This window comes from Lethenteron reissneri, chromosome 9 (genome assembly GCF_015708825.2).
Source record: "Lethenteron reissneri isolate LAM-NWPU_2019-01 chromosome 9, ASM1570882v1, whole genome shotgun sequence".
NCBI classification, from domain to species: Eukaryota; Metazoa; Chordata; class Hyperoartia; order Petromyzontiformes; family Petromyzontidae; genus Lethenteron; species Lethenteron reissneri.
The window spans coordinates 1,951,603-1,974,382 of record NC_083787.1 but is presented as its reverse complement, the minus strand read 5'-3'; the positions used below and the strand labels follow the sequence as shown (position 1 = coordinate 1,974,382).

Below are 22,780 nucleotides of genomic sequence, written 5' to 3'. Positions count from 1 at the left end.
ATTGTAGATAAGCACTCCTTTTCATGCAGTTATCTCTCGCTGAGTGATTTCTCCCTCTTGTGCCAACATACGAAGACTTTTTTTTGCATTGTATAAAAATGTACTTAAAATTTTAAGGATTGGGCGAATCTCGTTGTCTTTGGGAATCGTATCACGAGATGTTCTTCATCCAATTTGATAACACATTTCACGCGCTCACAAATCACTCGTGATTTTTATTCTCGCCAAAAAAAAACCAAAGGCCTAAAACTGTAGGCTGACTTCAGAGTAGACGACGTTTGGATTATGGGTGTAGTTTTATGCCGGATTTAAATTATAGAGAAAATAAAATTGTTAAATAATATAGTCTCCAGATACTTAAGTCAGTGTTAGGCTAGCAGGCTGCGATGTCATTTTGATCCATTCCATCTGTATGGGAAAGAGTTCCCGCCTTTACTTTGTGTCTCTTTTAATGGGACAGGCGGGGGGAGGTTTCGAGAGCTAACAGTGGTTTTTTAAAAATCTCACTGGATTTTTGACCAAATACAGTTCAGTAGGTTTAAGGGTTGGCACACAATACACTACTTGATATGTTCAAATATCAAGTCATGGTCAACTTGTTGGGCCACTGCTGTAATCCTATAGGGAGTGCCATCTGTACATTCAGCACATGGTGGAAGTGACATGTCCAATCTCTGCCAAAGTGCTATCAATCCATTCATGATAGTTCTGTTTTTTTTTCAATGCCCAACTAAAACATGTCATGACAAAATCAAAATCGAATAATTATGATCCACAGGTTTTACCCACATCTTAGAAAGACTATTTGTGACCTAGTCTCATTTTAATTACTACAAGTAGGGTAATAAGCAAAATTGCTTTGATTCATACATTGACAAAATTTAACCACTCCACATTTTTGTTAATTGTCACTGATAATTGCACACCATATACCGCATGTCACAAGTATTAGGCTCGTTTATTGTCAACAACGGGCCTCAGGAATATTTTTGATGGCTTGCATTCTTATTTTTATTCCTTGACAGCACTTTAATTATCTTTCAATTCTCTTGTTGCTGTTAAGAAGCACATCATCGTGACCTGATGTCGTGTACAGGTTGTGCTTGTTGCTCATAGTACAGTACTTTATGAGGAAAGTTCGACCCTTCCCGCCCCTCGAATAACTCAGCGCACCACATGCAGTAGTGCTGAAAGGCTCAAACACATGGCAGGCAAATCCTTGTTACTGAAATATCAGGTTGCCGCTTGCATAATGGCACCGTAAACTATGATTGTGCATTACTTTTGTAATGCCACGAGCATTTGGGTTGCAGCCCAGCTCCGTAAACAAGCTTCAATATAACAGTGAGAAGTTCCATGAGCATTGCGTGTGAATATCGGCACGGTGGCTTGTTCGTGTTTCTAAATAACACAACAAAGCACGCTTTTGGCAATACATGCGATTCAATTATTTCATTATATAACCATCATCCCGGCGACACTCGTTAATCACACAGAAAATGTCACACCGCGTTGTTGAGGTTAAACACAAATACGCGGAGATAATGAATAAAAAAAAGTTACCTTTTTTTCCCTGCGGTTGAGAAACAATGTTTCCTTTCCTACTCGAGTTGGCGCTATCCTCATAACCCTGGCCCGCGTGTCTAGAAATAAAGTCCAGTTGCCATCCCTGGACCAGCTGTGGCAACGCATGATATTTACGCCTCTGATCTTCGAGCCGACTCCTTACACGCTGACAGTGGAAATGTGTTCTTATGAGACTAATTATCCCGGCTTGATTAGGCTTGGATGCAGTGGGGCATTGTCAAAGTGATCTGCAACCGAGCTCCTGTGACTGCGCAGCCGATAACAAACCCCCTTACTGCATCGCGACAGGCACACACCACCCCGGATCTGCTTAACCTCGCTCAGGTCTTACCTAACCCTCGCTCGTGAGCCGAGCCTGCAATGAGCGTAGAAAAGTATATTCTCGGCCAAAGTCAACAGATGGATTAAATTTCTATCCCATTAGTCCTGCGGAAAAAAAGGTAAACAGAAATGAGCCCTGAGCTCTCATTGCCACAGAAACATTTGGGTGTAGCGTTAAAGGGTTTTGATGGTAGGTCGGTCACTGCACAAGAGGGCAATGTATACGAAGCGCGTCGGCTTGACTGGTTCCAGGTTGGTTTGCTGTATCTGTTTAAGATTAATGGTGGTTTTATGCTCCTGATTTTTGCTGTGTGAAATGTAAGATGTAATTCATTAGCACACAAATGTCGGAGTGTTTTAATAATGGACGTGTAATTTATCAAAGTGTGGCGCTTAGATTTAGAATCTTAAATTCCATTATTAAATGGCAGGCCTAGCCCACACCGATTGCTTGACGTCTATAATATTTTTACAGCGAACGTCCTGTAGTTTAATTATTTAAAATGCGGAATATCAGATGTTTGTAACTAAATAGAAGCGTGGCGGTGATTAATCAATTAAAATTATATCCTTTTTTATTACTAGTAATCGTCATTTATAAATTTCAATATAATCTGGAGATAAAGGTAATGTAAATAAACTGCCTCACCCAATGATGTAAAGCAGTTCAAATCATTGTACCCGTCTATTATTAGTGTGGTATGAAAGGCCATTGAAGGCAGTGAGCAATTTTTTTTGTTAACATCAAAGATGTTAAAGGTGAAGGTAAAATATGACAAAATAGCTTAATTCCTGTATAAGCATGTGCGCTCTTAATATTGCTCATACTTGACTTAAAGCTTTCGTGACTGCAGGAATTCATATTCTGTGGGTCTTTCGGTAAAGTCACGTAGATAGGTTCAAAGAAAATATCAAAAAACTGCGACGTTTCGATGGCAACACGAGCGATCGTCGTCACCGCTTGTGTTGCGATCGAAACGTCGTCGTTTTTTGTTATTTTCTTTGAACCTATCTACGTGACTTTACCGAAAGACCCAAAGAATATTGCTTCTACTCCTTGCCATGTCCAGTCGGTTATAGAGTATTGGCATAATTCACCATGTCCAGGGGGCTATAGAGGCATAATCCAGTCTAAGGCACTCTGGGTCTGGATTATACTTTACATAAAAAGGTCAAAGGTCAACACCACTATTCTCTCCAAGTCTGTTACAGGTAAAGACACTCCATAATACAGGGTTTTTTGGGTTAGATCGCATGAAAATAAATGTGTCGTTAAACCGCCACCACCCGACACAGCCAATCAGTAACATAAACCGAACGTGCCAATTCGTTACTGGTACATCACACCGGTGTGTTGGAGAGTAAATACACAACATTTATAATCTGAGTACGACGTTTCGCCAGTAATTACAGCTTGCCTGATGCTAGTTAATGATGCTGTGGATTTACTCTCTAACACACCGGTGTGCTGTACAAGTAATGAATTGGCATGTTCTGTTTACGTAACAAACCTTACTAATTGGCTGTGTCGGGTGGTGGCGGGTTTAACGACACATTTATATTTACTCAATCTAACCCAAGAAAACCTGTTTTGTGGATGATATTGGTCACAGAAGTCTACATGTTAAACAGATAAAGACACTGTTGTGATTTTATATACTGGACGTGTCTGTCATGGCCATTATTCACATATAATTTATTTATGACTAGCCAAGCGACTCAGCAGTCTTAACGAGCTGTTCGCAATCTGGAAAGTTGTGAGTTCAAATTCTGGTTGGGGGGTTCACTGAGCTCATCATCCCTCTGGGGGTCGATAAAATTGACACCACTTTGTGGGGAAGTCAGCAGAGGATGTCGTATGGATTATCTCGCCCCTGGTATAGGAATGTGGAATTTCCACCACTGCGTCACGGACTGCCAAAAGGAGATGAGCACTTCCTCAATGCTCAAGAAATCACTTTGACTCTTTATTGTACAGATGTTGACTTAAAACCAAGGGGATCTTCCTCCTCATGGTCCCCAAGGGCTGGAGTTGAAAATCCTGTACTTTTTTAGTTCCTGATTATTTTCCCTTGCTTGTTGAACCGTTACCGTGTGCTGTTACCACAGTGTGTGCGTTGTAAAATAAATTCGGCTGGATTACCTCAGAATCACGTGTGGGTAATGGATGGCAAAACTATTTCCAAGCTTAAAACAGCACGGGTGTGATGGGCTAACATTAATATTTTAGTACGAGGGAAATGACGCAGGGTGTTAAAAGTATTCAATGCTCAATTCCGTTCAAGTACTCTTTGTTGATATTTGTGCAGTGTGTACGCTTACTGCCCTTTTTTGTTAAACCACTGTTGGATCAGGGCTTCCTCCATGCCCCGTAGGTCTTGGGAGTTATTGGACCACACTTCCACCGTGATCTGCTGGACCAGAGCTTCCCCATGCCCCGTGGGTCTTGGTAGTTATTGGACCACACTTCCACCGTGTTCTGCTGCATCAGGGCTTCCCCATTCCCCGTGGGTCTTGGTAGTTATTGGACCACACTTCCACCGTGTTCTGCTGCATCAGGGCTTCCCCATTCCCCGTGGGTCTTGGGAGTTATTGGACCACACTTTTACCGTGATCTTCTGGATCAGGGCTTCCCCCATTCCCCGTAGCTCTTGGGAGTTATTGGACCACACTTCCACCGTGATTCGACAGTCAGGGTTTTTGTGAAGGTGGGGGAGCAAAAATTGCGGTGGCATACAACCGTGATTTCGCTGCACCGCCACCTGCTGACGGCCACCACCACCACCACCACCACAGAGCCCCACAGCAGTCTATGACAACCTGGCCACAACTATTGGATGGCTTTCCCAAGACACGCGTGACAATATCGGGTGCATTTTGGGTAATTTATTCGTTGGCCAAATTCATATTTATTGACCCGCCCCCACCCCCTGTTGTGTGACCACGTGAAATAAGGCTTGGCGTTATATAAGCCAGGAACTAGGTTCGCCTGACCTTAAGATTAAGTCTCCTTCCCACAACAGTTTGACCTCCTGCCTTGCATGTACACAGCATCGTCTTTGATTTGTTAACGTAAACGGATCTTGAAAAATCACACCTGGTGTGCATTTTTTGTTTGGGGGGGGGGTGGGCCGGCCCACTTGATTCTTTTTGGGGCCCACTTTTAACTGACTTTGTGTCGAGTTTTTTTTACTTTACATTGGTGTAGAAATGTGCTTAAAAATGTCAAACTCCCAAAACATTTTGTTTTTCTTTCCTGCACCACATGTGTACTCAGGCATTCTTGAGTGTTTTGCCATCTCCTCCTCCGCCTCATACCAATCATGCATCATTATCATACAGTAAGACACAGCGCTCTGACAGCAACTATTGCCACATGGCTGGTTAGTTGATGCTGGTGGTGCTGCTGGTGCTGCTGGTAGTGCTGCTGGTGGTGCTGGTAGTGCTGCTGGTGCTGCTGGTGCTGGTGCTGCTGGTGCTGGTCTGGTTTCTGTGCATCTTGGTTGTAAAATAGTTGGTCTCTCTTGAAAACTGTGTGCCCATTGGCACTTTGTCTATAACTATAGTTGAGTTAAAGTTTTATGGTGTTTTCATTGTGTTTTGGTTAATTATTAAGACGTTGTGGGTTTTTGAATCATTAACTTTTTTCAAACAGGATAACAATCAAGAAGGGAAAAATGCAAATAATGAGTGAAGAGATGGTTAAATTGCTGTGGGTTTTTTTTTACCAAGATAATTTCCTGTTACAATTGAAACCTTCAGCCATCTCACATCATTCGTAACTTATTTACCTGGTGGTGAGTGTCGTGTTCACTGCTGACGACATGCTGCTTCAGAATATTGGTGTGGAAAGCCAATCATTTGTATGTGTGTATGTTGGACTCATTTCGGATCGTACCGTAGCCAACCGTGCTAATCGGAGGTGCGGGGAAAGGACAACAAACTAAACACAAAAGCAGTTGTTTGAAAAGTGCATAGCTCCAGTGGCTTCCTAATATCGGAAGGAAGGGCGTTCCAGACGGCCGCAGAAGCGCATCTGAAAGCGTGCGATGCTGTGACCGTCTCTGTTCGATGGTTAACCAAAAGCCGCTGCGAGTATTATCGGAGTTTGCGTGATGGTTACAAATAACGTGTTTTATCTTTATGTGGGGACTCAGGATGGAGTTCTGCTTATATTCGTTTTTACCCATAAAACTCCATGGAAACGTATAATGAGATTGTGTATAGTGTTGCTTTTTTGGCTTGGACGGGTTCCATTATTTTACATGGGGTGCTCTCGCCAACAACATCTGGTAATCCAGCAGCATTTTGTTTAACAAGCCGGCTTTGCTGAAGAGACCGAGAGGGCTCAAAACCCCATTCCGGACGTTGCTTTATTAAACAAATGCTTAACAAAAAAAATCTGTCTAAGTGATTTGTTGCCCATATGAGTATTCAGACAGTGGTCATCTCACATGAGTCAACGCTGTAACATTCCACGTGACGATGACAGAGGAGAGTGCTCTACATTGGGATAACTGTTCTTCACTTCCCCACAAACTGTCACTCATGTTGACCCAGAGGGATGCTGGGCTGAATCATCGGAATATTTATTTATACTGGAGGAATCCGATGAACTATAAAGCTCTTCATCTTCTTGGTTCTTTCGGTAAAGTTCACCTGAGGACGGCTGCTTGCGTTGTGGCCGAAACGTCGTGAGAATTATTTTATTATGTTTTATTTTTATTATTTTATTACTTCCCTTCTACGTGACTTTACCAAAAGAACCAAGAAGATGAATCCCTGCAGTCACGAAAGCTTTAAATCGAAATATAAAGCTCTCCTTCTTGGTTATTTTGGTAAAGTCACGTAGAATGGAAATAATAAAATAATAAAGATAAAACATAATAAAATAATATAATTTATTTTTATTATTTTATTACTTCCATTCTACGTGACTTTACCGAAAGAACCAAGAAGACGAATCCCTGCAGTCACGAAAGCTTTAAATCGAACTATAAAGCTCTTTTTCACACATGTCCAGAAGGAGCAAGTCAAAACATGAAAATAGGTTTTTCCTTTTTTTTCTGGCAACAAAACAGGTGTTTTAAGTTGTTAAACACCAAACTGAAACCTTTTACAAGGAATCGTGTCTGCATTAACCACAGTACTTGTGGTCAGAATGCAAACAAAAAAGATACTCTGATAATATATGCATTGTCCTTGAAACTGATTGGTCCACACCAGAGACAGCTTTCTTTTGAGCCTCTGTCTTGTTACAACAACAAACAATACAAAAACACGATTGGAGTCTAAAGTATAGGACATCTCCTTGCTTGAACAGGATAAACGCTGCGCTGTGGTAAAAGTCGATCTTTAGAGCAAACTGCTGCACTAACATTTTCCAGGCCATACATTTTAATTACTGGGGTATTGTAAGACAATTTTTTTAATGTAAAGCCTAAAATACCCAAGTGGAAATTGGTGAAAATATAATCAAGAACATAAAAAAACGTACAGATTGGTGCAACGCAGGAAGATTCTCTGTACACATCTTGAAAGTCTCTTGTAAAGATACGAACCATAAGTTTGCAAAGACAAGGTTCTCCTGTACAACTAATTGGACATTGATTACGCATCTATTATAGCTAAGTCAATTTGGCAGTTGGCTTCTTACAGTATTGCGATCACCGACCCTTGATTTTTACTTTTATTAAAGTAATAACTTGTCTTTTGTTATTTAATTCCATTGTTAATACGCGTGTTACTAACAGTTTATATTGTCATAAAAAAAAACATTTTCTCCAGATATTCTTTTCACCCCCTCTTCACAATTCACGTTTAATTTGCTGTCCAGTCTGCTATTATATCCGAGGTCCCTTTTTTGTTGCTAAAGCGATATTCCGACTCGGTGGGTTCTCACTTGGCTTTATTACAACACGCATCGCATGTTCCTGCACCGCAATAAACCACGAAGAGTTAACTTCACACAACGAGTCGTCGCCGAGCACCGCGTAGGCCACATCATCGTGTGGACGTTTTGAATCCAGTTTCTGTCGGCGTTTCTTGCAAAAGTTTAGGTTAATATGCAAATAATCGAAATATGGCAATAATTAAAGTGTATGTTTATAAGAGAGCAGTGCTTGAGGGCATTTGCTTGCAATATCTCGCAAGCCATGGGGAAATTAAGGTGCCCGCAAATAGGGAAACGAGATTTGCGAAACAAAAATAGAAAGCGAGATTGGTTGTCAGATGAGAGTTTTGTCACGTGAGCAAATCTAGACAAGTTCAAGGCTCCTTGCGACGGCGGCGGAGAAAGCAGCGAGGAACAAATGACTGCCACCGAATCATTGACTGCGACAAAATTGTATTGACAAAAATAATCTTGGCTATTAGTTGCGCAAATTGGCTCACCTCTTTCCGCCCGTGATGATGCAGTATTTTGCAGGGTACTTTTTTTTCTTCTTCCAAGAAAGCGTTTCCTTTCGGTTTTCCCGGCATGAAAACGCATGCGCGCACGCATTCACGCACACGCACGCACATGCACACGCACGCCACGCCACGCGAGAATTCGCGGCGAGCCGTAGGAGCAGGGGAGCCACGCGGATTTGATTTTTTTTTGCCTTTTCGAACAGTGGCGTGAGCAATACCACTGAGAACCTGTCTATTTGACACTTAAATGACCTCTGCGCAGGGACAGGCAGTGACCAGCCCAGGGCAGATTAGCAGGCAGGCCTCTCCATGCACACCCCACTGCCCTGCTGAATGCTTCATCATTAGTGAATAATTGACAGAGTGAGAGCTCAGCATTACCTGACAGTTCCTTGATCAGATTTTTTAGTGACAAATGCTCCTTCAAGGTCTGTGTAATTAAATTGTGGATACTGGGGCGGATTGGAAGATCTCTTCAATTGAACATAAAACATTTGTAATTTGATATGTACTTTTCTTAACTCTTTGTAATGTTTTAACCTCTTTACCTTTAAACCCAGCTGCAGTTACATAATGCGTTGCTCCAAAGACTGGAACCATGCCTGAACACTTCCATTGCTCTGCACTTGTAACCTTTGGTCATTTACGTGCGGACGTGTGCATGTTGAACTTCTTTGGCACTATACGTAGCCAGCCGTGCCAATCGGAGCTGCGGGGGAGGGAGGGAGGAAGGACAATAAACTCAATGCAAAAAAGCAGTTCTACAGAAATTAGTTTTCATTCTAGATTTAGAGGTGCGTAGCTCCAGTGTCTTCCTAATATCGGAAGGAAGAGCGTGCTAGACGGCTGTAGAAGCGCATCTGAAAGCGCACGATGCAGTGATCATCATGTTCGATGGCGAGCCAAATTCCGCTGAGAGGATGACTGGAGTTTGCGTGATGATGTATGCTCCTTGACGAGATCAGCGAGGGATCGTGGCTCATTTGTGGCTCATTTGTGGCAATCACTTTGTGTGTGAGTGCGACCTTACAATGTATTCGTTCGGAAACCGGAATCCAATGCAGCTCGTTGAGCACTGGACGGACATGGTCTGATCTTGCAGTACCCGTCACGACACGTGCCAAACATTGATAATTTGCAAGAGGAATTATCATTCACTATCGTGCTTTATAGTGATTTTAAATATATATACGCGTAATATTTATTGCAGAAACGATGTTGGTACGTGAACTTACGTCCCAACTTCGCCCGTTTAAACGTGCGCGTGCGTGCGTGTGTCCTTCGCAGCGTACCTTTCTGAAGAGGACCTCAAGTCTGGGGAGTTCGAGAGGGAGGAGGGCGATGGGGCCGACACGGAAGACGGATCGGCCAGCGACTACCAGTGCACGGACGAGGAGATGAAGGAGGAGCTCGGCGAGGAAGACGCCGGCGAGGAACTCAAGGAGCAGCGGCGCGACAAGGAGCGCGACGATCCGCAGCTCCGCGAGGAGCCCGGCGAGCGGGCGGACGATTCGCGCAAAGACGACTCGCGCAAAGAGGAGCTCCGGGAGGACCGCAAGGAGGAGGCCAAGGACCACCCGCAGCCGCCCCCCTGCCAGGACCCGAGCAGAGCGGAGACGTCGAGCCGCGACGCCGACAGCGAGTCGCAGTTCAGCGAGTCCAGCGACAGGTTGGCCGACTTCGAGAGCGCCGCCGCCGCCGCCAAGGAGGAGCCGAAGAAGAAGGAGAACGGGGTGCCCATCGGCCACGCCACCGACAGCCTCGCGCAGATGAAGGCAGCGTACGCCAGCCTCCTCGCCAACCCCTACTGGTCGGCGCTGAGCTACAGCTTGAACCAGCCCATCGCCGCCACCGTCGCCGCCGCCGCCGCCTCCACCGCGACGGCGGCGGCGACGACGACGACCGTGAACACGGACAGCTGCACGAGCAGCACGAGCAGCACGACGAGCGCCAGCAACGCCGCCAACCACCGGTTCGACTGGCACCAGGCGGCGCTGGCAAAGTCCCTGCAGCAGACGATGCCCGTCGCCATGTCGCACCATCACAACGAGCCGAGCCTCTTCAGCACCGTGCAGCTGTACCGGCAGAGCGGCAAGATCTACGGCTCCATCTTCACGGGCGCCAGCAAGTTCCGCTGCAAGGACTGCAGCGCGGCGTACGACACGCTCGTCGAGCTGACGGTGCACATGAACGAGACGGGGCACTACCGGGACGACAACCACGACAAGGACAGCAGCAGCACGCGGCGCTGGTCCAAGCCACGCAAGCGCTCCCTCATGGAGATGGAGGGCAAAGAGGAGGCGCAGAAGGTGCTCAAGTGCATGTACTGCGGCCACTCCTTCGAGTCGCTGCAGGACCTCAGCGTGCACATGATTAAGACCAAGCACTACCAGAAGGTTCCGCTCAAGGAGCCCGTGTCGGCCGTGACGTCGTCCAAGCTGACGCCGGCCATGAAGAAGAGGCCTTACATGGACCCGCTCCTTGCGAGCACGCCCGACACGCGGGGTGGCGCCGCCAACATGGTCACCGGCTCGTCCGACTCGGCCGCGGGGATGTCTCACAAGTCCTCCAACCCTTACGTGACGCCCAACAATCGGTACGGCTACCAAAATGGCGCCAGCTACGCTTGGCAGTTCGAGGCGAAAAAGTCCCAGATTCTGAAGTGCATGGAGTGCGGCAGCTCCCACGACACGCTGCAGCAGCTCACCGCCCACATGATGGTGACGGGACACTTCATGAAAGTCACCAACTCCAACATTAAGAAGGGAAAGCACGTGATCTTTGACCCGCTGGCGGAGGTGAAAATCCAGTCCGTCCCGTTGCCTCCGACCAACATCTCGCACGCTCACATAACCCCGGCGAATTCCCCGGCCAAGCCGCTCTCCTCCCCGTCCAGCACTTCGTCCAAACCGCTTCTCTCCCCGTCCAGGACGAGCGCGCAGCCCGTGATGTCGCCTCCCGGCGCGAGCGGCCGGCACGCGCCGTGTCCCGCCGACTCTCCGCCGAAGCTGGCGCTGTCCCCGCCGAGCTCGCCCGTCAAGCCGTTGGCATCTCCGGCGAGGTCACCCCCGCCCTCCGCCGTGTCGCCGGTGAACTCATCCGAGAAGCTCTCCATGGAGGAGCTGAAGATCGAGGACAAGGAGCTCAAAATGGAGGTGGAGCAGCAGCAGCAGGAGGAGGAGGAGGAGGAGAAGAAGGAAGAGAAGGAGAAAAGCGACAAGGAGAAAAAGGACAAAAGGGAGAGGAAGGACTACGACCTCTCGTCTCAGTATCTGCGGGAGGAGGATCTCGAGGACACATCCACGACAGGCTTGGACATCCTCAAGTCGCTGGAGAACACCGTGGCTTCGGCCATCAACAAGGCGCAGAATGGCACGCCGACCTGGGGCGGCTACCCCAGCATCCACGCCGCGTACCAGCTGCCGGGGGCCGTGAAGTCCGTCATTCAAAACCCGGCGCAGGAAACTCCGCTGAAGCCGGCGTACGGGGCCAACGTGAAGCCACTCGCGCCCAAGGCCGGCTCGGCGGCGCCCGTCCCGTGCAGCCGGACGCCGCCCGCCGGCTCGCCGCCACCGCTCAAGAACAACGTCCACGCGATGGAGGAGCTCGTCAAGAAGGTTTCCGAGAACCTCAAAAAGGTGGAGAGCAAGAAAATCAAGACGGAGGTGAAGTCTCCGTCCTCGGTTTCGGAAGCCTCCTCGCCGTGCAGGAGCGACGACAGCCACGACTCGAAGAGGGAGCTCCGGCAGCAGATCGCGAGCAAAAAACCTGCGGAGAAAGTTTCGGCGAACGGCAGCGCCAGAAACGAACTCTTTAAAAACGGGACGAACGTGAAGAAGGAGATCGCGGTGGAGAAGAGCAGCAGCTTGAACATCATCACTGACCACCCTTCGGAGGAGTCTCTCGTCAACCCGCTGAGCGCGCTGCAGTCGATAATGAACCTCCACTTGGGGAAGATATCGAAGCCGCCGCTGCCCGTCCCGGACCCGATGGCGATGCTGTACAAGATGAGCAGCGGCATGCTGGACAAGCTGGTGTCAGCGCCCGCCTTGCAGAGCAGAAACTCGGACCCGGTCGAGAGGTGCTACTACCAGACGAACCTCGATCAGCCCATCGACCTGACCAAGTCCAAGAAGGTGCCAAAGAGCCCGAAGCCGTCGCCGGGGGTGCTGATGTCGCCGTCCGCGTCGGGGGAGAACGCGCTCTCGGACATGTCGGACATGGTGAAGAACCTGACCGGGCGGCTGACTCCCAAGCCGCCCACCCCGGCGAGCACCACCTCGGAGCGCTCGGAGACGGACGCGAGCAGCAGCACGCTGGAGGAGGTGGAGGAGGTGTCCTCCACGCACAAGCGCAAGGGCCGCCAGTCCAACTGGAACCCGCAGCACCTGCTCATCCTGCAGGCGCAGTTCGTCGCCTGCCTCCACCAGACGCCCGAGGGCAAGTACGTCATCTCGGACCTCAGCCCACAGGACCGGGCACACATCAGCAAGTTCACGGGGCTCGGCATGACCACCATCAGCCACTGGCTGGCCAACGTCAAGTACCAGCTGCGGAGGACTGGCGGCACCAAGTTCCTGAAGCACATGGACACTGGCCACCCGGTGTTCTACTGCAACGACTGTGCTTCTCAGTTCAGGACTCCTTCGACGTACGTCAGCCACCTGGAGACCCACCTGGGCTTCCACCTGAGGGACCTGTCGAGGCTCTCGGCGGACCAGATCTGCGAGCAGATGATGCTCCCGAAGCTGCCGCTGGCGCGGTCCCCGTCGCTGCTGGCGGGCGGCTCGGAGGAGGACGTGACGGGGGTGACGCTGCAGTGCAAGCTGTGCAGTCGCAGCTTTGCGAGCCGCCACGCCGTCAAGCTTCACCTGAGCAAGGCTCACGGCAAGTCCCCCGAGGATCACCTGCTGTACGTCACCGAGCTGGAGAAACCGTAGCACAGGTGAGCGTCCGTAAGGTTTGACGGGGCGAGCGCGGTGGGCGAGTGTGGCCAGCGTATAAGCTTTTTGGTTATTCTCCCGCCCTCTCCGTGAGATTTTAAATGTAAAAAAAATCGGTGTGCACAATTTTTGGGGAGAGAAAAGAAGTTGACTAAACGTTGAAATTACCTTTCTCGAAACTTGGATAGAATAAACTTACATTGTACCCATATTTCAATTTGTATTTGGCTCAATTAGTCCTCAAATAGCACGTGAATAACTGTACAAACGCTCTTTTTTTACTCTTTGTGTTACGGATAAAAGCGCTAAGTGCATTGGGGCTGCACACGCAGGGTAAATCTCGCTACTCGCTAAATGTGATCGTTACAAGCATTGAAACCCACCACAAATCGCCGCTTTTCCTTGTAAGCCTGAATAAGTAGTGTGCGGTTGCAATTAAGCACGGGCGCAATGAATGGACATGCAGTTTTGAAGGAGGTTAACAACCGCTGGGCTATTGGTGGTACACATAGCCCACCCTGGGCTCACGTTACCTCTCACCTGCCCCGCCACGCAGGGACAAACCACGTAAGCACGAAAACAAATTCACTTAAGCGTCGCTAAATTAGTTTTAGGGGATTTTTGTTGTTGTTTTTACCCTTTTGTAAATGTAGCAAAAAAAATATCTTGAATTATTTTACAAACTTGCTTACACTGCTGCTGCCTTAGATTATATCTCCCTTTGATTATCGTGACGCAAGAAAAAAAAATTGTCGAGAATTGAATAATTTGTTTAAGTCATTTTCATATCGGTGCCATCTGTTATCGAAGGGAAATGGGTGGCCTCCGCCCCAGAGCTTGACTTTGCGTGCACCCCGCTAAATTGTTATAATGGCAGGAGGTGCACATTGTGGGGATTTTTGATTCCAGTATTTTATGCTGCGTGCCTTGACCCCACCACCGCCCACATTTCCACGTTTTACCAATCTCCCCTGATCAAATGCATATTAAGTTGTTGCACGCTGCATGAACCTGATGAATAGTAAACACTTTCCACGTGATGTATAGCGCTGCTTGCTTCAAATTAAGATCGAGATCTTGCGCGCCTGTGTGTGTACGTGCATTTACGCGCGTGTACGTGCATTTGCGTGCGTACGTTTACGTGCGTGTACGTGCATGTGTGTATTAGCGCTGATTAAAATGAAACAAAATTGTCGTACTGCATTGGGAGTGACGCGTGAGCAAAAGCAACAAACTCTGCATGCATCCGTCAGTATTGCTCTTCTCGCTCTGCTATGAGCAAGGCCCATCGCCTGGAACGTTAACCTATTATGTGTATAATTTACTTTTCGCGCAGCGTTATTGACGAATGTGTGTGGCGAGTTTTTTTTTCATAATTAAGATCGTCTGTCTTCATTTGAAGCGGCGCTCGCTCCGTGCGTCGCGGTGGGACGTGTTTACCGGTCGTCTGGCGCGTCCGGCACGTGCACTTGGGCGGAGACGATTGTTAAACATGGACAGGTGGATCAGCGAGGGTCAAGAGGACCGAATCGGAGGAATCGGAAGTGTACAGCCCATTGCGCTATCTTGTACAAGGGTGACTCGACCGGCATATAGACACATTCTAGGACGTTGCAAAGTGCAGTTTCCGGCTCTTAGCCACTATCCCTCTGGACTTTCTATCCATGTGCCATGAAAGAACGGCCATTGTCCTAAACGTTACATATTTTTTTTATATTGTTTTCCTTTCAAGGCACTGTTATTGATGAATGTGTTCAGTTATATATGTCATACGTGGTTGTGCACCACTGCCAATGCAGCATCACCAAATAATTAGGATAATAGAGAGTTTATGTTGCTGAGGCTACAATGAACCCCAGATTATTAATTGAAACATCACCGCCATATTGTGGCAATACATAGAGAGATATATATTGAGAGCGCCAAATGCCCAGGTGGTGCAGCGATAGAGCGAGCGGCTTGCAAACAGAGAAGGCTGTGATTTAAAATCCTGTCTAGTGTGGTTGACATGGGCCCATCATCCCTCCAGGGTGATTAAAAGAGGTGCCAATTTGTGGGAAAATCAACACTGGTTGTCCTATGGATAGCCTCGCCCCGACCATAGGAATGAGAAATTTCCACCATCGCCTTTATTGCTCATTTAATCCAGAAATCATTTTTTACATCCAGTGCACGTCACAATTACAACATGCCGTACCTATAAAATACAGAAGTGGTTTTTGCTAGAAATTTTCCCTGGAATATTTTTTTTTTAGATCAAAGCTGCATTAAATACTTGAAATGTGAAACCTCGCAGAGCAGGTGGTATATTTTTATACAAATAGAATGGTGTCTCTAACGTGGTTGTTAAAATTAAATTGCGTGATCTTTCCACGTGAAAAAAAAATCGGTTTAATTCTTTTCTTTCATTATTTTATCGCTAGCACTTTACAACACTGTATGCAGGGCTCAACAAAGGATTGTTGTGCACCCGCTTGGCAGTAAATAAACAAGAGAAAAAGTAGAATATAATGTAGTACCTTCCTAATTTACATAATCAGAATATTAGGTTTTCCGAAATGCTTGCAAATTTCCTTAAAATGCATTGGTCTGGAGCCAGATTGCTTGGGTTGTAATTCCATGGTTAGGCAAAAAAAAATAGCTCTCTCGTGACAAGTTCAGTATCATCGGTATGATTTGACAATTTTTCTTCACATTTTATGCACCAATGACTTAAAAGGAACGATTTAACACATCAAGAGTAAGTGGTATTTGTCAGTTTTAAATACCAGTCAGAGGTAATTTGCATCATCTTTGAAATCCTGTGTGAATGAATAGCTTCATGAAAAACATCCATAAACACTTCAAGTCTCAAGCCCAGCATCCAATAATTATCAAGGACATCTGTGCTGCAAAAAAAATGTTAACATCTTTCAGCAGTTTATGGTTCAAGTTCCTTTTGATCTCTTAACTCCCTTATCTGTTAACCATCTCGCCGTGTTACTGTTTTTTGTAGAATACATGCATGCTCACGTGCTCACACACACAGATGTCCCGTCGGCTTAAAAAATGCCGTGTGTGTGCGCAATAATGACTTTTCTATAAGACAGTGTTTTGTATATATGGATGTTAAAGTTTTAAAGTGATTATCTTTAATAGCTAGTAGCTTAGTGACAATTACTGGTGTGATGCACCAATTATAATTAAAACATTGAAATTGTAGACAGTTAATTTTACAACATTTGGTTACTAAATGGGTTGCCTCCAGTGAGAGATATTGTATATTAAAACAAGCAATTTAGTTAGAAAATGAGCTTAAGTACCTTCAAATAAAACCCAGGCTTTTTAGATCAAATTGCTAAATTGGATTCTCAGAGCTCTTGTATACCTTAAGTACATTTAGACTAATATGAAATAAACAAGATTAGGTAATGTATTACCGATGTTGTTTTTCTTTAGCCTAATTAAAATAAACCTCGTTTCAAAATACAAATTTAATTTAAAACAAAACGCATTTGCACACTTAAAGTTGTGCCCTTTCAAGTCGCGAAGTTGTATTTATTTTTACCGCAACCCCCCCCCCCCCCCCCACGAACGAGAGAATGAGATCAACGAGGCATGGATCGTCTTGTCACGTTGGAAGAAGGATTAAAAAAAACATCCGGTCTTTCGAATTAAGCACCAACACCCGCTTTGGATCCTTAAGCATTTACACAGGAGGGTGACCCAGTCTAACAAGGGGTTAATGCTCCAGCAAATCAATTTGGATCCGTTAGCGTGTTTACCCTGTAATGTTAGTGTACGGGAGCGGTGAAATACACCTGCTATTGAGGCGAGGTTCATTTTGGGCAGATATGAAATTGGGCGAAGGCTACAGAAGTTAACCACAAATCAGCCGACTCCATTAAACGGGGACGTTGCTTACTCTGGACTAATAGGCAGCGCCGCAGACGAAAGCTGTCAGATCAGTTCGTCACTTCCTCCTAACCTCCGGAGTGCCTGACCCCCCCCCCCCCGCACCATGACCGCCCCTCCTCACGGCTCGCCCGTCCGCCTGCATGCGCAGTGTGACAGCGCTGTCGAGCTGTGGCCGCTTGCAGCCTCATCCGACCAATTTCTAAGTTATTGTCAGTGTTAATTGACAACCGACTGAGAACTCACGCCATGCAGAAAGATCAAGCGCAAATGGCGCACTCAGTATTCTAATGAGCTGACACCATCTCCCCCTGCCTTCTGCCGCTGCAAATGAGGAGTCATCATCATTGCTCATCACGCAGGCATAAAATATTCCACAATAATTTCTTTTTTGCATTGATAATTTGGTCGGCAGAGCGTTTGCAGCTCGCTGAACATATTAAAATCATCAATTATGCATGACCAGGCAGTGCCTCGGAAAGTTTATTGTGCTGTCACGGAGTATTTTTTTTTGCATGTCTGCGGTTGCATTATCGGAAAGAGATAATCACAGTGCTGGAAGCCACATCGCGGTTAACACCTTTCGCACACACTGCAACAAGCAGCAGGTGCTGACATTAGAAGCCTTTTGCATTTTGAGTCCATTTGAATTCAGCCGATCGGCCACATATAGTTTAGAGTAAAAGTGCAATTTGCTTAATTTATTGCCCTCGATTTGGAGTGGGAGAGCGCAAGATTGAAATCTCTGATGGAGCTTGTGAAGTGGACTCTGAGCGAGGAGTGGGGGGAAGGGGGTGGACTTGGTGGCAATGGGGGTTAGGGTCTGGATCGATATGTGACAAGCTAATGAGGTTATCAACCGTGGGATAACAGTGTATAAGCGGTAATAGGCTTATCCCCTTACAAAGGCAGAGCCTTCTATAGCAGTTGATATTAACTAGATTCAATGTTAAGGCAAGGACTTTTTCATCATCCGTATGCGTTCTTATTTAAGTCGGGATCGCACGTGATGGGCTTCTGTGCTCGCGCGCGTTAGCACCGCTGACAGCTTCCCATGCGGTCCTCCCGTGCACGTCTTCTGACACTTTGCATCAGCTGCTTAACGGCGGCAGCGCCATGTTTAACAAACAGTGGAAGAAGAAAAAGAAGAACCCACAAAAGGACACGATGATCGTATTGGCCGATCAATTAATTAAACGGCGGTCTGATACGGAGAGCTGGCAGTTTGAGGCACATGGGAATGGTTGGAGACATTGGGCACTATCCCGTTCCGGCCCGCCGGTCACTTATCGTGTAACATCTCAGTATCACCCAAGGGCTAGGGGGTGGTTGAACGAATATCTTCAGTATTGACATTTCATCGGTGTTCGGCAGTCAACACCGAATAGTGTTGTTTAAATATATCGCTTTCGGCCAGTCCTGTCGAAGAAAATCTCCGTTGAAATATTTAAATATTAAATTACAATTTGCAAATGGAAAAAGAAAATGCCAAGCTCTTTTAAAAAAAAAATCTCTTCATTTTCTGAGAGCCAATGTGCCACCGTCCGACCGACGAGGCCACATTTATCGTCCTTCCGATCTTCGTTTCCTCTTTTTTTCTTTCCCCTTTTGCGAGGCAGAACACAAAGATGAATCAGGCCGGTCCAGACGGGAAAGGGGTTTGTGGATAAATAAAAGAGGAAGATCACGCACAACTCATCATGTCTTGTCAGTGCGGAGCACAGCATGCATGAATGGCCACGGCAGCCAGGCTTGCATGCAGACAGAGTGGCCCCTAGCAGAGCTCTCACACAAGCCTACTGTCAGCCTTGTAATGAACATCATTTAAAATTCCATGTGTAGTTTTTCACCGCTGATGGCTTCTTAATTCCTGCATGTTTTTGTATTATTATTGTGGGCCCGTGAGCACATTGCGATTATTCGGAGTTTTATTGACAGGAAGCAGGCAAACAGTGGGGAAAGTGGAGGGAGGGGGGAAAGCCTCGGCAGCTCAAGGAAACGGACGTCACAGGATGAGTTTGATCTCCCGTGTTGTCCACGCGTCGTCACATTGTTGCACTGCGGAAAGTTGCCTGCCAGGTACACGCGACTGGTATTAAGAAATGCGGTTGGTGGAGTGTATTTTATTTGACTAAAGACCACGAGATCTAACAAGTGATTGTGCATCTTCTGTGTTACAAGGATATGGGAGGTGGGGGGGGGGGAGTGGAGGGGGGGGAGTGATGTCAAAGAAAAAATGCCTGTGCCGTCTTGGCAAACATCCTTCAGCTTTCTATAATTCAAAGGACTCTGCTAGTACTGGTTTTGAGGACAAGGAGGTTGGGGGGGTGACAGTAGATTAAAGTTGGGGGGGAAAGGGGGGAGAGAAATCCTATACCCCCCCCCCCCCGTCTCGAGGTGCAAGTGACGCGAGCTGTTGACCCAAACAAAGCAGACGGACCGCCGCTTCCCGAGAGCGGTCAGCGACGACCGCTCCATGGCAGCTTTGGCTCCGGCGAGTCAGAACTCGTGGCGGGGAGAAGAGTTTGCCGCCGCGATTGACCGGTGCGCACCACTTGCCAAGACGGTAGTCTCCAAGTGTTCAATTAAGCGCTGACAAGTTCAGAAGAAGGTAGACAGTTTGCAGCATCCGAGGCTGCCAGTCACGCCGCCGAAAATAGAATAGCTTACGACAAATCTGCCTATTAGCCGCAAGAGCCATAGATTGGCCCGGAGGCGGTAAAGAGATGGGGGGGGGGGGGGAGAGAAATCAATAAAAAAACTGCTGAAAAGCCCTGGGATCTTTCCACCGCACGAAATACTGCCCCATAGGGAAAGCATATTCCGCAAAGCACTTTCTAACTTGGGGCACTTTTTTTGTTTGGTTCCATTGATGCGCAGTACAACATCCCTAATACGCCCGGCCATTATCCGGGCATTATCGGTATAACGCAGAGTTATTTGGGACGCGCTGTTTCGTTGTTGACGCCCGCAGTTGTTAGCCGTTGAAATTGAGCTCTGGAAGACAGCTGGTTGTTACTGTAATTACAAGGTGCATAAATATTGCATGGCTGTGTTACTATAATTGATTTCCGACTTTGACATAATGTTCAGCTTACAGCACATGTTGCCATTTTTACAATGCTCCAAAGGCCACTTCAGGGTTAAATGTTCTGAGGTTCAGTTAAACTCGCTGTATAATGCAGCAGTAGTGGGGGGAAAAGATGGGTGCACATCACAGTTCCGGTAATGCTCAAGCTTTAATGAAATTATAAGGGACGGAAAGTAACTTGGAATTCACCTTAATGCAACCGTTTTAAGCGCATGAATACGTTAAAAGTTGGTGCGAATCGATGGCACGTAACCATTTGCCAACCAAAAAATGCCCGCCGTTACACAACCATGATGGACTTTTGTTCATTTGTTTTTTTATTAAGTAGGTTATGAAAGGCAGTGAGCATTATTCGCCTATAGCGCTGTTAATAATTTAGCGAGCAATGCTTTTTGCCACGTTTAGCTTTTTTGGGTAAAGCCACAAAAGAAAGGGAAGACGGGTATTTACAAGGAGCGAACACTCCGAACTGGGCTTTGTTCAAATTGCAGACGTACGGTCCGCGCAGGCTGCTTGCTGGTTTTGTTTTACGGCACACGAAATGTATGCGATTACGGAAATGATCACAGCCGGTACGATACATTACCTGCGGACCGCTGAGTGGAAAAGACTTGTGGAGGGCCTCTGTGCTATGCAAGACGACACAAGAGGGTATAGAGTAACAGAAAATGGGCTTTGAGTGAAAGAATTATGAATCGTGCTTGTCAGTCAGATTGTGCTAAAATAAATTCAAGGAATCTTTCTGCACTCATTCTTCCCACATTGCATGTTTGAGCAAAATTGTGACGGGTTGGGATCTATAGGTCCCTTGCACTGGGAGCTGACACGCACGCGCGCGCACATGCAGAGCAGGGCATACAAATTCACTGTGAAAAGGCATTTATTTTTTTGGATTCATATCACACTTGAGATATCGAAAAACATGCCTGAAATCTTTCTGCTAAACTCACTTCAGATAGGAGGCCAATGTGGCTTAGATGCAATCAGATTCGTATGATTTTGTTGGTTGTTACCTCCAGAGCATTTCAGTCGGTTACTGAAGCTAATTACCCCCCCACCCTCCCCAATCAAGTTTAGAAAAATAGAAAGTAAACTTACTGATAGCGTGCAAACATCTTTTTGCCGTTAATGTGTGACAAAAGATGTGTAAGATACGTTTTGTTGTAACGTATATCAAAAATAGCGATCGGCAACTGCTATTTTGCAAGTCTGTTAGCGGGCCATTTTTCGCGGCGGTGTTTGAAATATGAATATGATTTAAAATACATAAATATCCTTCGCGTTTTGAGCGGTGATTTGTTTAGATTACTGACTGTAGACCCCCCCCCCCCATGGCAGAGATTGAAAGCGCGGCAGCTGCAGCGCCTTCCACCGACTCGTGCCTTTTATGTTCACAAAACGCGGCGGTTGGGAAAGGCTTTATGAATAGAGATTACTTTTGATAACTATCAGAGGATAAACATTTATTGTATTAATAAGCAGCTTGACTTTCATAGTGCGACGGGTGACTTTTGATCGGGGGGGGGGGGGAAAAAGAGAAAAGTTTCATGAAGCAAATGAATCCACTACCAAATGTTATAACGCCTATGTTTATGTAGTCAGATGAGACGGTGGATGTGATGCTGCTCACGATATAAGGAATGCGCTCAATTCCGATGATTTAACACGGGTAATTCAATCCAATTGCAGTGCAGCGTCGTCCCACTATGTTTTCCCATTTGTCTGCACTCGTTTTGTAACCTCGATTCATCCTCAACAATATTCTCACTTTTTCTTGGTTCTTTCGGTAAAGTCAGGTAGAAGGGAAGTAATAAAATAATAAAAATAAAACATAATAAAATAATTCTCACGACGTTTCGGCCACAACGCAAGCATCCGTCCTCAGGTGAAGACCAGGTCTGTTGGGGAGACAGATCTTCACCTGAGGACGGCTGCTTGCGTTGTGGCCGAAACGTCGTGAGAATTATTTTAGTATGTTTTATTTTTATTATTTTATTACTTCCCTTCTACGTGACTTTACCGAAAGAACCAAGAAGATGAATCCCTGCAGTCACGAAAGCTTTAAATCGAAATATTCTCACTCTTGCCGTTGGTGACACGATGCCTTTTGTCCGGCGGTGTTTAAACGCCATCGCACGGAGGCCCGTAGAGAGGCCGTAGAGATATTCGCCTCTCTGGGACGACGGCTCGATGCACTCTGCCGTGCCTACGGAATGCCATCGCGGGGACTTCCAATCGAGCCCCGGTGCCTCGCGCTATTCAGACGGGATGTTTAACCCACGATCCCGTCTGCTTTGGGGACTTTAAAGATCCCATGGCACCCCCTTGAGGAGAAGTGGACTGTTGTTAACGACGGAATGGCCAAATTAACCGTGCTTGCCATAATGTCATATTCCCCACCACTTCCATCTCCGTTGTTGCCCCCCTCCCCCCCTTCTCTCCTGGCCGGGCCATCGTTTTGGCTGCATTGCCCCCAATGGTGCAGATGCCAAACAGCCTTTGATCAGCCCAACCCCTTAACGCTATTGTAAGT

At 46.7% G+C, this 22,780-nt stretch overlaps 1 protein-coding gene across 5 annotated transcripts in view; it reads left to right on the top strand.

Annotated features, from left to right (window-relative positions):
• The window catches only part of LOC133340418 (teashirt homolog 1-like), a 107,013-nt gene that overhangs the window by 47,567 nt on the left and 36,666 nt on the right, over window positions 1–22,780 (top strand). For all 5 annotated transcript variants that reach the window (XM_061548620.1, XM_061548622.1, XM_061548621.1 and 2 more), the window contains one exon: window positions 9,607–13,264. In XM_061548620.1, the coding sequence (XP_061404604.1) occupies window positions 9,607–13,259 (3,653 nt within the window). In that variant the 3' untranslated portion in view covers window positions 13,260–13,264. The remainder of the gene's footprint in view (window positions 1–9,606; window positions 13,265–22,780) is intronic.